At 41.2% G+C, this 16819-nt stretch overlaps 1 protein-coding gene across 1 annotated transcript in view; it reads right to left on the bottom strand.

Moving 5' to 3' along the window:
* The window catches only part of CCZ1_2 (vacuolar fusion protein ccz1), a gene marked incomplete at both ends in the record, with an annotated part of 40642 nt that overhangs the window by 3223 nt on the left and 20600 nt on the right, over positions 1 to 16819 (bottom strand). Inside the window, one exon of the mRNA XM_051218718.1 lies at positions 5551 to 5668. Within this exon, the coding sequence (XP_051071060.1) occupies positions 5551 to 5668 (118 nt within the window). The remainder of the gene's footprint in view (positions 1 to 5550; positions 5669 to 16819) is intronic.

The following is a 16819-nucleotide window of genomic DNA, read 5'->3' as shown; positions in this document are numbered from 1 at the left end:
TTTATTCTCTTTGTGGTGCTGAAGGTTAATAACAAGTTAGGTTGATAAACTAATGATCCAAACAAAAATACTCTTCGCAGACATCTACATACCTGTTTCATTATTATTATTATTATTATTATTATTATTATTATTATTATTAATTCTTTTATTCAATATTATATTTTTGGTACAACATAGAATTATCAGCAGAAAGTATTTTAACAAGTTTTCTTTTCCTGTTTCTTGGTCGATCCTGACGATAAATACTGAGTGATCGCCAGTTAGATATTAGCAGTTGAGGAATCGACATTTGAATGATTTTCATCCATTTCAATGCACATTGACAGCCACCACGATGTCTCTGATTGTATTTTTTTGTAACTTGTACAGCAGAAGATCGTCAAATTTTAATGAACGCCCTTGAATAGTTATTCGGTTAAGGGATATAATGATGTGTTAAAACAAACAAAAACAGATAATTTGTTGAAATATCTAGATAGCAGGGATAGGTAGCCCAGATATTCGAGCAGGCCGCCAATAATTCTCTCCACATTCACCTGGTTGAAGTGGTAACATTTAAATTGGATTTAACTCAATGGTTTGTCACAAACACAGATAAACTATGTTAACACATAAGTATACACATCTACTCACATTTAAAAAGTTTGTAGATTTAAATATACACTTTTTAAACGTGATTTAAATATGCAGACGTGTTTTTTTATCGTGTTTCATGCTATTTTTAGTGATCACGGTAAAATATCGATGGGGTAGCTTAAATGTTTACTTAGATGAATGATTACACTACTTTTAAAAGACGGAACCAAGTATGTGCCAAGGAAAAAAATGAAAGCACACAACTAGTTGTTAGAAGAGTACAATAAAATTGGGATATTTAGTAGAAAGAACAAATAGAGCGAAATTTCTTGTCCATTAGTTTTTCATCATGACTCTACATCAATATATAAAACAATATTGAGTAACTAGAAGAGGTTTATAATGCTACATTGCACAATATATAAAAATGAATGACAAAATATTTTGATGAAATGTGAACATTGTAGTGGTTATTTAAGAATCAAAAGACGGATGTTGAGAATATGTAAAAATACAAATGTGGAACAAGTTAAAAAGTTGTTTAAATATTTTCGGAAGAAGGGGTTGAATCAAAGTTAAGCTAGAAACTATACCGATGGCCAAGGTACGGGAGAGTGTTTGCACAAACTACTTTTGAATGCAAAGGCTGGATTTGTGATAGCCTTAGCAATCTGAAGCAGACGAACTCCTAAACCAAGTGGCACATTTGATAGAATGGGGTGGATGACCTCAAAAGCTTTATTCAAGTTAACTTGATGTCCAGTGTCCGTCAAGTGAGCCAGAATAGAACTCTTAATCATTCTTACCTAATCTTTGTTCAACCAAGATAAATGGTGTTCTGCTATGCGATGACAGACTTGCCAAATTGTACGCCCTATATAAATGAATCCAGTTGAGTTGATAAATACACATGGACGTGGCTCTCCCTCCCTCTCGAAATACTCTCACACGGCCACGTGTATATAGCCTCTGCCAGGGAAGTCCTACTCATTGCCTTTCCGTGGCGGGAGGTTGTTTACGAAAATGAGAGGACGAAAAGCAAATATCCGACTCTTTAACCGGATCCCAAACCAATGGTGCACATGGCGTACGAGCCAGTCGTTGGTCACCGGCTATCATGGGACTGCATCTCCTCATGATGCTCCACTGCCTTGTGGGTTAGACCTTTAGGTCGAAGGCTCCGGGTGTGGCCCCCTAAGAAAACCACCTGCTTCGGTCTGGGCATCCGGGCAGTATCGCAGCCCTCACACAAATATGATGAAATGTCGATATTTATGGAAAATACTTTTCTATTATTGTTATTATTATTCTTTTCTACGCCATTTATTCACTCGATTTTATTCCCACTTTATGTATCCTTATTTTTCGACTTACACAGCAACTCGCCTATGGTGGAAACTCAGTTCTATCTAAACGTTCTCGAATCACTGCCTGGTTGAAAATTGTATGCTACCACCGAATACGAATACTGAAGCAGGTTTTCTGAAACCACGTGCACCATTCAAACTGGCTGCCTTCAACGTTCGCACACTTATGCAGGTCGGACAACAGATAGGGCTGGCTATGTCTTTGGAAAGTCTTAATATCGATGTCTGCTGTCTGTCCGAGACCCGTATTCAAGACTCTGGTGAAGTACTACAAATTCGCTCTTCATCTGTCGCTTTTGTTTTACGTGCGCTTACCCGGGGACCCTGTGGCATCTTCGTCTGGTCTTGCTAGCGTTGGTGTCGCACTAAGCGCCAGAGCTGAGGCAGCACTAATCAACTGAATCCCCATTAACAGTCGGTTATGTGCTGTTAGATTAGAGAGTTCCATCAAAGTGAGAAGAAATCGGCCTGAAAAACGATGTCTTTTCGTCATCTCCGTCTATGCTCCGACAGATTGCAGCCCGGATGCAATCAAGGATGAATTCTACCACCAATTATCTGTTCTGCTCCAGAAAGTGCGTTCGACAGATATTGTAGTACTAGCCCGAGACTTGAATGCTCAGGTCGGGCGTCTAGGTACAGAAGAGAGTCGTTTAGGTGGCCGATGGGAACTTGTAGGTCGCAAGACAGATAACGGGGATCGTCTACTGCAACTTTGCACAGACCACAACCTGCTTTTGGCTAGCACTAACTTTCGGCACAGTCATCGCCGATGTGCCACCTGGCATCCTCCTTCTGCATCTCAAGCCTGGACTCAGATTGATCACATCGCGATCAGCTACCGCTAGCGTGGTTGTGTACAAGACTGCCGCTCCTTTTGAAGTACCCCTCTGGACTCTGATCATGCCCTGGTCTGCGCCAATCTCACCTTACTTCCCAGTGGCCAACAAAGTGACCGCCACCAAAGGATTGATGTCAGCAAGTTGGTTGCAACTTCTGTTGCTAGTAAGTATCGAACCGAGCTAGCTTCTATGCTAGCTACCATTCCACCGAAAAGTATACATGAGCATTGGCTATTGCCTTCCGTCATACTTCGTAGATTGTTCAAAACCCGAGAAAGATTGACTCGCGAGGAGCAGGCTGGGTTTCGTTCTGGTCGAGGATGTATTGATCATATCTTCACACTCTGCCAAATGTTAGAACACCGCCATACTTATCAAAGGCCAACAATCGTAGTGTTTCTTGACATCAGGGCTGTATTCGATTCGTTGGACAGGACTGTTCTCTAGGATTGTCTATTGAAGAAGGGTGTGCCTAAGAAGTTTATTAACATCCTAAAAGCCCTATATACAAACACCTCAGGCAGAGTGAGGGCATACAACTACCTCCCTCCATTGTTCCATTCCAGCGGTGGGGTTAGGCAGGGTTGCACAATCTCACCATTCCCCTTCAACTTTGCGATCGATGACATTGTGGAAACAGCTCTGATGAATGTAAGTAATGGTGGTGCGGATCTGTTGTCTGGAGAAAGACTTCTCGACCTTGAGTATGCGGACGATATTGTCTTACTGCGTGATAATACCCAAGGCATGCAATCCGCACTTAATCAGTTGGCAATCAGTGTCCGTAGGTACGGTATGTGCTTTGCACCTTCGAAGTGCAAAGTACTTCTAAAAGACTGGCAGGATTCCAATCCTGTACTCACCCTGGATGGTGAGCAGATAGAAATAATCGAGAAGTTCGTGTATCTGGGTAGCTGCATAATTGCTGGTGGTGGCGTGAATGACGAGATCAATTCACGTGTAGTGAAAGCCGGAGAGGCTTATGCCAATCTGGATCATCTTTGGCGCCTTCGTGATGTTAGTCTGGCTGTAAAAGGTCGGATCTACAACGCGTCGGTGAGAGCAGTCTTGCTCTATGCTTGTGAAACCTGGTCTCTCCGAGTTGAGGACGTTAGACGACTCTCTGTGTTCGATCATCGCTGTCTCCGAAGGACTGCTGACATTCAGTGGCAACATCATGTCAGTAACGCAGAGGTTCGGCATCGTGTGTTCGGGCACAGAGACGATAATGCCATTGGTGTCACCATCTTGAAACACCGACTTCAGGGGCTTGGACATGTTCTATGAATGGCTTCCCAGAGAACTCCACGTCGTGCATTATTTGCCGACTCTGGGACTGGTTGGAAGAAGCGGAGAAGTGGTCAGTGTATGACATGGTGTCGTGGCATGAAAGAAAGCTGCAAAGGACTGGCTTCTGTTGGTCATTCACGACTCACTGGCTGGGATCCGAGAGATGGTGCTACACAGTGGCTAGAGACGTTATCAGATATGGCTCAGAATACAAGCCAGTGGCGATCCTGCTGTAACCTTCTTTTACTTTCTTCGTAAAAAGTGGTTGTATTTTCCTTAATTGAAAGATTTCTTCCGATTGTACCTTTCCGTTCCCTCATTTCTCTACCACACTACCTCAGACCAATCTCTTCGTTATTGTTCTCTTTTTTTGCGCTCCTTAGCTTTTTTTTTCCATTTCTCTTCGAATTTTCATTGTTTTGTGTGGCGCATATATATTGGCGCTCTCTTGTACCAATATTCGTGTGTTCAAATAAATAAATAAATAAATGATTATGAATACAGTGGTCTTGAGTGCTTTTAGAGGTATGAGGGCGGTTATCACTTCCCGGTTGCCCACACCGTGGAAGGGTTCTTCTGGAGGTTCCTTAAAAGGAAATTGGATTAGAGGTGGTCTTAGTGACCTGAGAGCGTGACCGCAGTGCCCAAGGGACAACTGCTTGAGGTCGGTCACACACGACCTTTTTATGGGTAATTTTGTGCTAGCTCCGTACTTGTTGAGACCTTACCGCCGGAGACGGATATCGTGGGATAAGGCGAGGTGTGCGTTTTTAGAGTCGATCTTTTCTAACCCCACCCCTCCTTGTGAGAAGGCAGCATCGCTGTCATGCTGGTAGTCTGAAGGAAACACCTTACTGCTGTCACACCTCTGTACAGTCAGCAGTACGACTTCGCCTTCGGACCTTGGGTTTGTTGCTTTTAGTCTTACCGCTCTTCAACCGACCTGCCTGGCATGGTAGAACCTGCAGGAACATATGTTCCAGCCAGTATAGCTCGGTTGCTTCATCACGATAGGCAAGCCTGACCACAACTTCAAGGTAGAAACAACGGTCGGGTATGGTTTGATTAGCGATAATCTTATCTTACGTTTCAGTGGTCGAAAATTACATTGTCCTAAACGGATTGATCCAGGCAAATCCACTACAACCTTTGCTACAACTAATTGTCGAGTCGAGTTATATTGAAATCTAGCTATCAACCCGTGGAAAAGTATGGATGAGAGATAGATGCGTTTGCTTGACACCATGGAAATGGTGGGTTACGTTCCTTGTGGCTATGTGAAACGTCCCGCTAATATGCACTGGGTTTCTGCCAACTCCTTACAACTCCTTGAGGCACGTCGGTCCACTTCTTTAGCTGAACTATTTCTCTCAAGTATTTCTGTTTTAAAAAAATAACCAGATGGAAATTCACTTTAACTGTAGGGTAATGTACTGTACCATCCACGATAATCACAGTTATGTTTGACTTACCTACCATCCATAAATGAACAAGTCTGATTTGATGCTAAACGCTCGGCTAACAAAGTTAAACGTGGACCAACCATTCTATCGAATTCCACAAAAAATTCCATCGGAATAGGATCAGTACCTGAAGCACATAATTCTTCATAAAGTAAAAATATTGAGCGCCAAGCAAAAACACATTGAGTATATAGAGAGAACATTGTAAAATCATTCTGACGAACTTAAATGATTCAGATAACAAACCGATTTTGTTTATACAATCTGGTGAATACTTAGAATTAGATAGCTAGAATGTTGTATTTTTCCAGGAAGCCAACAAATGACGATGGATAGTTCTGTTGAATTGTGCGTTAAGTGGATCAACATTGTATTGATGTTTAGGGAAAAAATTTCTTTCAATTATTCTTAAAAAAATAAAAATCATGTAATTCTTACCAAATAAGATTAATCTGCAGGAACTAATGCGTACAGATAAAATAAAAGATTCCTGATTTGCATAATTTTAAACAACAACTTTTAGAATAGTTAGTAAATAGTTCAATTCATTCTATGATAAACAGTTTTTAAAACTCAATGAGATTTGACGAGTGTGCATTTCATAAATCTAAAGTACATTTTCATTTGTATTGGTTGTTTGAATTAGTGCTCAGGGCTGAAATCGATCAGTCTCATTTGGTAAATGTGTTTTATCCTGTAATTTAAAATTGCATTTATGATACAATTCCGCCGGTCCCAAGCCCGGATAGATGTGGAGGGTTGGGCATGGGGTTAACGACCCCATCCCGTAGAAAACTAACTCGCTAAAAAAACGCTAACCAGAAAAAATAATTCAAACCATTTAAACTCTGCCCTGGGAGTTAGAAGGCTTTCATTTCGAAGAGTTATGAAGCCTCATGGTGAAAGCCGAGTTCCTTCGAAAGTCACGAGGCTGATGACCCTTCTGACAACCAGAGCAACTATCAATTTAGGTATATGGAATGCCCGTACAATGTAGGAGACCGGAAATGAAGAGATACAACCTGGAGGCGTTTGGAGGAATCAGTGAAACACGTTAGACGCAGGTTGGACAACAAAGACTAACTACAGGAGAGCTGCCAATATACTCCGGCCACGAAGAAGAAAATGTCCCACATACACAGGGAGTTGCATTGATGCTGTCCAAACGAGCACAAAATGCACTTATAGGATTGGAATCTCATGGACGCAGGATCATCAAAGCCTCCTTCAAAACAAAGAAAGAGGGCACTTCAATGAACATCATCCAATGCTATGCGCCTACCAACGACTACAATGAAGACGCTAAAGATCAATTCTACGATAGGCTGCAGTCAATCGTCGAGAAGTGCCCAACAAAGGACCTGACCATTCTGATGGGAGATTTCAACGCCAAGGTTGGAACGGACAACACTGGATATGAAGACATCATGGGACGGCACGGACTGGGAGAAAGAAATGAAAATGGTGAGAGATTTGCAAATCTATGTGCCTTCAATAAGCTGGTCATAGGCGGCACCATATTCCCACATAAACGCATACACAAAACCACATGGACTCCACCAGATCACACTACACAGAACCAAATCGACCATATCTGCATTATCAAAAAGTTCGGGAGGACGATGGAGGATGTGAGAACCAAGAAAGAAGCTGATATAGCATCAGATCATCACTTGCTGATCACTAAGATGAAATTGAAACTCAAGAAGCACTGCATAGCGAGGCGGACAACATCACAAATGTTTAATACGGCCTTTCTTCAGGATACTGACAAACTCAACAAATTCAAGATAGTCCTCAGCAACAAGTTCCAGGCCTTTCATGATCTACTCAACGGAGAACAAACTACTATGGAGAGCAACTGGAAGGGGATCAAAGAGGCAATCACTTCAACATGTCATGAGGTTATGGGCCACAAGAAACACCATCACAAGGAATGGATCACTGTTGATACACTGGATAAGATTCAAGAAAGAAGGAACAAGAAGGCAGCAATCAATACCAGTCGAACAAGAGCAGAAAAGCCAAGGCACAAGCTAAATACACGGAAGTAAACAAACAAGTGAAGAGGAGCATCAGAACCGACAAACGTAAATATGTGGAAGAACTAGCAATGACGGCGGAATAGGCTGCAAGAGAAGGGAACATGAGACAATTGTATGACACGACAAAGAAACTCTCTGGAAATCGCCGCAAACCAGAATGGCCAGTGAAAAGGAAGGAAGGCGAGGTAATCACCAACATTGAGGAACAGCGAAACAGGTGGGTAGAACACTTCAAAGAACTCTTGAATCGACTAGCCCCACTGAACCCACCCAACATCGAAGTAGCACCAACGGACAACTCAATCAATGTTGGCCCACCAACAATTGAAGAGATAAGCATGGCCATCAGGCAAATCAAGAGTGGCAAAGCAGCAGGACCAGACAACATTCCAGCACGGGGACTGAAAGCAGACGTAGCGGCAACTGCAAGGACACTCCACATTCTCTTCCATAAGATTTGGGATGAAGAACAAGTACCAAAAGACTGGAAAGAAGGACTCCTGATCAAAATACCAAAGAAAGGCGATCTCAGCAATTGTGATAATTACAGGGGCATCACTGTTCTCTCAATACGAGGAAAAGTCTTCAACAGTGTATTGTTAATTTAGAACAACATATATAAGCGAAAAATATTGTTTTCGATTAGATCCTCATCAGGCTTTCCTCTAATATACAGTAATATTTATCAGTCAGTCAGTAACAACGTAGAACTTCGATTCAAATCCCGTAGTGGTAGAGGTAATAAGAGTATAAGCAGTAATCGGGAAGATTAGGGTTTGGAGATGTTATTTAAAGAGTATAATCCAGTGAAAGAAATTTGGAAAGAGGAAAAAGGGATATGGAGAATTCAGAAGATTAGAATTTGACAGAAAACAAAGAGTGGATGCACCTGCGCCATTGCAAACGATTTTGAGCCATGTCATTCAGGGTCTCTAACCATCAGTTGCTATCATCTCGTGGTCCCCAACCTGGTAGTCTACACCTACCAACATGACTCAGTCCACTTGTCAGTGACTTCATGGATTTGTACCATGTTTTGGTCTGGCCGCCCCTAGCTTTCTTCCAACCTACTCCTATACCACTGAACATCGCACGTCGAGGCAGTCGGTCGTTCGGCATACGTAACACGTGTCCCAGCCATCTCAACTGATGAAGTTTCACTACTTCGTCAATTGATTTGACATCCTTATCTAGTACCCATTTCCTAACAACTGCATTACTTACTCGATGGTCCCACGATATACGAGCAATGTTTCGAAGACACCTATGATCAAATACTAGTAACCTACGAATATCCTCTACTCTTATCGGCCATGTTTCACTGCTATAAAGTAGGACGGAACGAACTGCTGCGCAGTAAACACGTCCTTTGGTTGATAGACGGATATCTCGCCTACGCCATAAATGACGCAAGTTGGCAAAAGCTAGTCGAGCCTTCTGTATCCGTGCTGAGATTTCGTCACACACTAGACCACAAGGGCTGATGAGACTTCCAAGATAAGTGAAGCGATCGACACACTCAACTACTTCACTCCCTATCATTAGTTCGGGTGTCAACGCAATCCAATCCTGAAGCAACATTTTGCATTTCGAGGGAGAGAATCTCATCCCGAACATGCTTGCATTGTTGCTTAGAGTGGTCAAAAGACTCTGCATTTTGTCAGCGTCTTCACCAAATAAAACTATGTCATATGCATATTCCAAGTTAACAAGTGAATCTCCTGGTCGAAGTTCAACCCCTGGAAATCTAGACGAGGAAAGTGTTATCTCTAAAAGTACGTCAACGACAAAGTTGAACAAGAATGGAGAGAGTGGACGGCCCTGACGAACACCACTTGAGGTAATCAATTCTGATGACAGTTCGCCATAAGCTCTCACTCGACCAGTTGTGTTCGAGTAGAGAGCCTTTATAAGGTTAATGTACTTCTTTGGTACTCCTTTCAGTGACAAACACTGCCATAGAACCTCACGATCAACAGAGTCGAATGCCGCCTTAAGGTCGAGAAATACTACCATTGTGGGGCGTCTGAATGTGTGTCTGTGTTCTAGAACCTGACGTAGTGTGAATATCTGATCTATACAACCACGTCCAGGTCGAAAACCAGCCTGATTTTCTCTAGTCTGTTCTTCACGAGCTTTAGTTAGACGTCGAAGTATTATTGAAGCTAATATTTTAGACACTATATTTGTCAAACTGATTCCTCTGTGATTGTCACAAGAGGACTTTTGTCCTTTCTTATAGACTGGCACAATCAGTGATTGAAACCAGTCAGATGGGATTACGTCCAGCTCCCAGATTCTACCTAAGACCTCGGTTAATCTCGCTGCTAATACTGGACCACCATCCTTAAAGATCCCAGGGGTAAACCTGTCAGGGCCTGCTGCTCTCCCTCGTTTCAGATTTCCTATGGCTTTTTCAACTTCGTAAAGAGACGGAGGACCTACATTAACTTGCCATTCAGGTTGACCGGAGATCGTGGGAAACCGAAGTGTGGCTGAAGGCCAGTTGAACTGATCCCTGAAGTGTTCTGCCCATCGATCCAATCTCCTGGATTGAGAATGTATAATATGTCCATCTTTCTCTGAGAGTGTTTCGCTAACAGTCGGGTTCCTAATTCCGGTTTCCTTAACAAGTCTGAACAATTGTCTGCTATTACCTATTGCCGCTGCCTTTTCCATCTCTCTTGCTTTCGCTACCCAACACTGTCCGTAATCATTGCGTAGGCTTCTCACCAGCCTGTGCTTAAGCTGACTCCGCTCTTCGTCATGTTCGGAGCCAGATGGGATGAGCATCTATCAGTGTGCTTGATTCTGCTGAGATCTAGTATTTCTCCCTAACCTTATGGTTTACCTTACTAACAGATATCACTACTGTTTCCACAGCTTTTCGGATATCATTCCATGCTGCATCGGGGTGGGCATCACATAAATGGCTGCCTAACTGTTTTCCTAGTTGTTCCTGAAATATACTCTTAGCTTGACTATCATTAAGTAGGCCCCTAAGAGGTTTCCTTGCAGCGTCTTTCCTACGTCCAGTAAGACGCAGACAGATACGCGCTCGTACTAGAGCATGATCTGAATCTAGGCATGTGCTCCAGAATGAGCGACAGTCTTCTATCGAGCCCCTCCATCGGTGGCTGATAGCGATGTGATCTATTTGGGTCCAACGTTGGAACGAATTAGGGGTCGCCATGTCAAAAGATGTTTTCCTTATGATTAAAGTTAGTATTTGCAAGGATCAGGCGGTTATCTGAGCATAGCTGCAACAGACGGTCGCCATTATCTGTTCTTTGAGCCACAGCACCATAAGATCCACCTAGGTGTCTTTCCCTATCGCTTAGTTTACCTAATTGAGCATTAAAGTCACCGGCCACTATTACTACATCAGAGCGCTTAGCTTTTCGGAGAAAGTCGGAAAGCTTTCTGTAAAACTCATCTTTTACATCATCTGAGCTGCAGTCAGTGGGAGAATAGGCAGAGACGACGAAGAGGCAACGACGAGTGTCCCTATCTTTCCGGATTCTTACTGTTCCGTTCAGTCGGACAGCGCACAAACGACTGTCTACTGGGATCCACTCTAAGAGAGCTAGTTCTGCCCTAGGACTCAATACTATACCTACGCCGGCGAGGCCACGGGAAGCAGAATCAGGGCTTCCAGATACACGAAGCGTAAATCGAGTCGGTTCTTTATTTTGGCATGGTGAGGTCAAATGAATGACGCTACTTGGATCCTGTATGCGCGTTTCGGAGACGCAGCACACATCGATGGTGCGAGATTCTAAAGTCCTAGCTAAGGAAGCCTGCTGTCCTATTTGGCACAGTGTTCGTACGTTAAAAGCTCCTACGTGTAGTTTAGAGCGTGGTTTCAGGAGACCAGGAATGGCGTTCCACGTACTCGAATCGTTCGCCCTAGCGGTGCGACGTGATAAAGAGACGTGAGGTGGGTTAGTCATGGAGATAAGAGAGGAATTAGGAGGTGTAGGAAGGATTGGAATGTGACCAACTTGGTCTCGTGTGCTGTCACGGGTATGAGGGCTGATGCCACTTCACGGCTGCCCACACCGTGGAAGGGTATTTCTTGAGGAACCTGAAAAGGAAATTGGATTAGTGTTGGTCTTGACGACCTGGGAGCGTGACCGCAGAGCCCAAGGGACAACTGCTTGAGGCCGGTCGCGCACGGCCTTTTTGTGGAAGGTTTTGACGTGTTAGCTCCGTTCTTCAAAGGGCCTTACCGCCGAAGACGGAAATCCGTGAGGTAAGGTGAGGTGTGACATTTTTAGGGTCGACCTTTTCTAACCCCACCCCTCCTTGTGGGAAGGCAGCATCGCTGTCATGCTGGTTGTCCGAGGGAAACACCTTACTGCTGTCACACCCCTCTACAGTCAGCAGTACGACTTCGCCCTCAGACCTTGAGTTGCTGCTTTTACTCTTACCGTTCTCCAACCGACCTGCCTGGCATGGTAGAACCTGCAGGAACATATGTTCCAGCCAATATAGCTCGGTTGGGTTATCACGATAGGCAAGCCCGACCACCGCGTCAAGGTAGCAGCTTCGGTCGGGCAGTAATATTTATATGCATATACGAAATTATTAAACCAATCAAGGTAGTTTATGAGACAATGATAACAATGAGAACGATTACATAATAAGTGAAAAGTACAAATTGGTAGTGTGATAACAGGTGCATTAGTTTTGATAAGAATAATAAAGGTTCAAATCAATGTTACATAATCGGAAATAGGTCAATGACTAGAAAAGTATAGACAGTGAGATAAAATTTATAAAATTATAAGATGACGTAATAAGGAGTGTTCAGATAATTGGACCGTGGAACGTATATTTGAGAGAAAATAAACTAAAATGGTAGGAGGGGTGAAGAAAAATAATAAACGAAGATAACCTCTTTGAGAAGTCCGTTTTCTAGTTTCGCCAGAAAAAAATCCGCAAGCATGGGACCTAGTGGCTAGAGGTTATCAATAAACTGGATTTCTACTGTCGTTACGTTGATGACTATTTCATCATTGCCGATCAGAACATTAGAGAAGAACAACTACTGGAACGATTTAATAACAAACATCCTGCTATTAAATGTACATGTGAAAAGGAAATAGATAACAAACTAAATTTCCTGGATGTTTTGTTAAGTAGAAAAGAAAATGGTTCTATCAGCAGAGGTGTGTATAGGAAAAGTACTTCTTCAAGCCAATACACAAATTTTTAAGCTTTGTGCCTCTTCATTATAAGAGAAACTTAGTCAAATGTCTTGCAAATAGAGCTATTAAGATATGCTCAGTTGACACAATTGATAGGGAATTAGAGCACATTCATAATATGTTGATTGAATTGGGATATCCACTGGGGTTCCTGAAGAAACACTTGCGGGTACGAAACAAGAAAATAGTGACTGACGGCTAATAAGAAACCGCTTTTCTTGAAGCTGCAATTCAATGGTGATTTAGCTAGCGATGTATTACGGGATAGATTGACTAGAGCAGTAAAGAGAACGTTTAATGCTGCCAACCTCTGTCTATCGTATTCGACCCGACCGATGGTGATTCCGCAATCGAATGATAAGTTACCTGGTTATGCCACTTCTATGTGTATCTACGAATTCAGCTGCTCCTGTGGAGAAAGCTATATTGGGCGCACTACCAGGCAACGGAACCAACGAGTTGGTGAACACCTCCCCTCGTGGTTAGGAAAAGGCAACGTCAAAACAATACGCAGCTCGGTTCTATCACACTTGATCGATAGCGGTCATACAGTAGACAGAAACAAGTCGTTCAAAGTTATTTATCGTATTTCCACTAGTTTTCCTTATGGTGTTCGATCTCGTCTCTTACACATAGCAGAAGCTATGGGAATTCGAGCCAACAAGCCAAGTCTTTGTGTTCAAAAGAAATTTGTAACACCCTTATCTCTCCATTGGCCTTAATAAATGAATTTATTTATTATTTTTTCAAACTTTCCCTTCGTTTATTATTTTTCTTCACCCCCTCCTACCATTTTAGTTTATTTTCTCTCAAATATACGTTCCACGGTCCAATTATCTGAACACTCCTTATTACGTCATCTTATAATTTTATAAATTTTATCTCACTGTCTATACTTTTCTAGTCATTGACCTATTTCCGATTATGTAACATTGATTTGAACCTTTATTATTCTTATCAAAACTAATGCACCTGTTATCACACTACCAATTTGTACTTTTCACTTATTATGTAATCGTTCTCATTGTTATCATTGTCTCATAAACTACCTTGATTGGTTTAATAATTTCGTATATGCATATAAATATTACTGTATACTAGAGAAAAGCCTGATGAGGATCTAATCGAAAACAATATTGTTCGCTTATATATGGTATTGTTAAACAGAATGAAAGACCCCGTAGACGCCCAACTTCGAGACCAACAGGCTGGATTCCGTGAGGATCGATCATGTACAAACCAAATCGAAACACTACGGATCATTGTAGAACAATCAATTGAATGGAATTCACCACTCTACATTGACTACGAGAAGGCATTTAGCAGCGTGAACAGGACAACACTATGGAAGCTTCTTCGACACTACGGCATGCCTCAGAAGATAGTCAATATCATACAGAATTCCTATGATGGATTACACTGCAAAATCGTGCATGGAGGATAGTTGACAGACTTGTTGGAAGTAAAGACCGGTGTCAGACAAGGTTGCTTACTCCCACCCTTTCTCTTTCTTGTGGTGCTCGACTGGATCATGAAGACGTCAACATCTGAAGGGAAGCACGGGATACAGTGAACAGTTAGGATGCAGCTGGATGATCGCACAAACAACGACAAATGCAGGAGAAGCCGACAAGTGTAACAGCAGCCTCAGAAGATTCCTCTCATTCTAATTATCCAGTCACGTCGAGTGAAATCCAAAATCAGTGTGCAACAAATGTTTGAAATGAATCAATTTCTGATCGAATTTCTAATGATGTCATATCGAATGCTGACTATCTTAAAGATTCATTGGTTTGCAATGAAGTCCTTAAGGAATTGGAAGAAAATATTTTAAATGAATTAAATCCTGTTCTTATAATACATTCCTTTATAGTGAAAATCGTGGTCAATATGAAGCACAAGTTCTCAATGGGTTCAAATGTAATTATAGTTCTGATGGTCTCATATTAAATGGTATTTATCTTCACAATCCATTTACTCCTGGTCAGTGTGAGAAATTTCTTTTAAATAAGTCACTTCCTGATCACATTTCAGATGTTATTGTAGTTGATGTTGTATGCCCTTCTCACACTTCATGTATGCCACGTAAAATCCCTACTAAATGCTATAATAAATCAATATATATATATAACACGTGTTTGCAAAGCATTCCCGAAACTAGAATGCACAGGATTGATGTTGATCACACAGTGTGAAAATTAAAATTTAGTCCCCAAGTTTGACAGTTCGAAATCTGGGGTAAGGCTCAATGCCTGTGATGGTAAGAATGAAGATTTATTTAAGATCAAAACGGCCGAACCAGACACTGGCTCAAAAGTTCATGCTTAACTCAGGAAGCTGAGCTCAATTGAAGACAAAATGCATACCAATATTATCTCGCCAAAAACTTTAAATAAGATCAATTCGCAGTGTTTTTCGAAAATTGTATGATGAGCAGTCATCAAATTTCAGTATTCGTTATAGTTATCTACAGATGATATTTATCTTGTTTATTTGGACAAAGTGAATGTCACATACAAAAACGCAAACCTTGTTTCAATAATTCAAAGTCAGCTCAAAGTGCGATATCTGTATGTAAAATGAAGTCATCTACTGATTATGAAACAAATACAAATGTTCCGTTTAAATGCTTTGGAGACAAAGTGAGCGTACATGAATCACATGCATTGTTACTGATAAGTCGAAATTTAAAATGTGCTCATTCGTATTGTGAATGAATCAATGGCATTTTACTTTTTTGTATGAAAGGTGGAAAAATCACCATGTATAATGCTACCCATGAAGGTCAATATAGTACAAAAGGATCCTTCAACCTTTATGTATACCCACACGCTCCAATACTCCCATATGATGAAGGTGTGAATAGTGTTGAGACAGTTCAGATCAATAAAGTCACATTATTTGTAACGTGGGTACATGAAGATCCAATCTTGTTTCGTGGAAGAGGGAGAGTCGTATATACATTGGACGAAGGAGTCGAGCATAGAAGTCAGAAGGTCAAATAGATTGTTTGAAACGAAGCTAAAAAACCAACGGGAAGCTGGAATACGACTACGCGATCGGCCGAGATTTCAGTGAGTACGAAAAAGAACAACAATCATTCGAACTTTCTCTCTACGGAAAACTTAGTCTTACGTATTTCGTTAAAAAAAGAAGGGGAGGTGATATGATGGGATTAGAAAGCAAAATTACATCTTCTTGCTCATTGCGATTTTTAGTCAACATTACTTTCCTTTTTAAATCAATGCGTTAATCATTCGGAGTAATATTGGTTTTATTTGACAGTGTGATATTCTATTCGGTATAACATTAATTTATTTGAGTATCATCTTTATTCAAGATATGATATTCTTGTATTAAACTAATATAAACTATGCACAGCATGACACGCAGCAAGTGGTTCGTTATAGCTCTGGGTATTTTTCATATATGTGATTTCATCCTAATTATTAATCAAGCTTGGTGTACAACCAATATATAAATGAGTGTATTATCGACAAGGGTTTTCGTTGTGTTTTGAGGTTGATAGATCTTCACTTCTATCAGTCTTGGTGTTCATACTTTGTGTGGTGGGAATCGCAGTGGTTCCTCGTTTTACAAGTGTAAATAATAAACGATTTCGATATAACAAATGACGACTATTCATAACAAAATGTACTCAAATTCAGACGAGAAAAAGTTATTTGTGAGGGAGGTAAGTTAATTACCATGGTAAATCATTGACTCTTTTAATTCACATTTAAACGGACGTCTTTGTGAAAGTATAGTGAAAAGTCATTTTTAACACTAGAAAAATCCATTGATAGAGGTTATTCAAAATGTAAAACATAATGCCTGTAACTTGATCTTACAGTGTTAAAAGTACAGTGACTAAGGAAAAACGCTTATGATTCAGGCTAAAAACATGACTTACTAATGCCAAAGTATATTATTAAATAGATAAGAAAATAGCCTGGTGGACGGATATAAAATTTGATTTTAAGGATTAAACAAAGAAAAGTTAGTGTTTAGTTGGCTGGT

Source organism: Schistosoma haematobium, chromosome ZW, assembly GCF_000699445.3.
Source record: "Schistosoma haematobium chromosome ZW, whole genome shotgun sequence".
In the NCBI taxonomy this organism is placed as follows: domain Eukaryota; kingdom Metazoa; phylum Platyhelminthes; class Trematoda; order Strigeidida; family Schistosomatidae; genus Schistosoma; species Schistosoma haematobium.
Note: the sequence above shows the minus strand (reverse complement) of the source record. Positions and strands in the feature narration are given on the sequence as shown.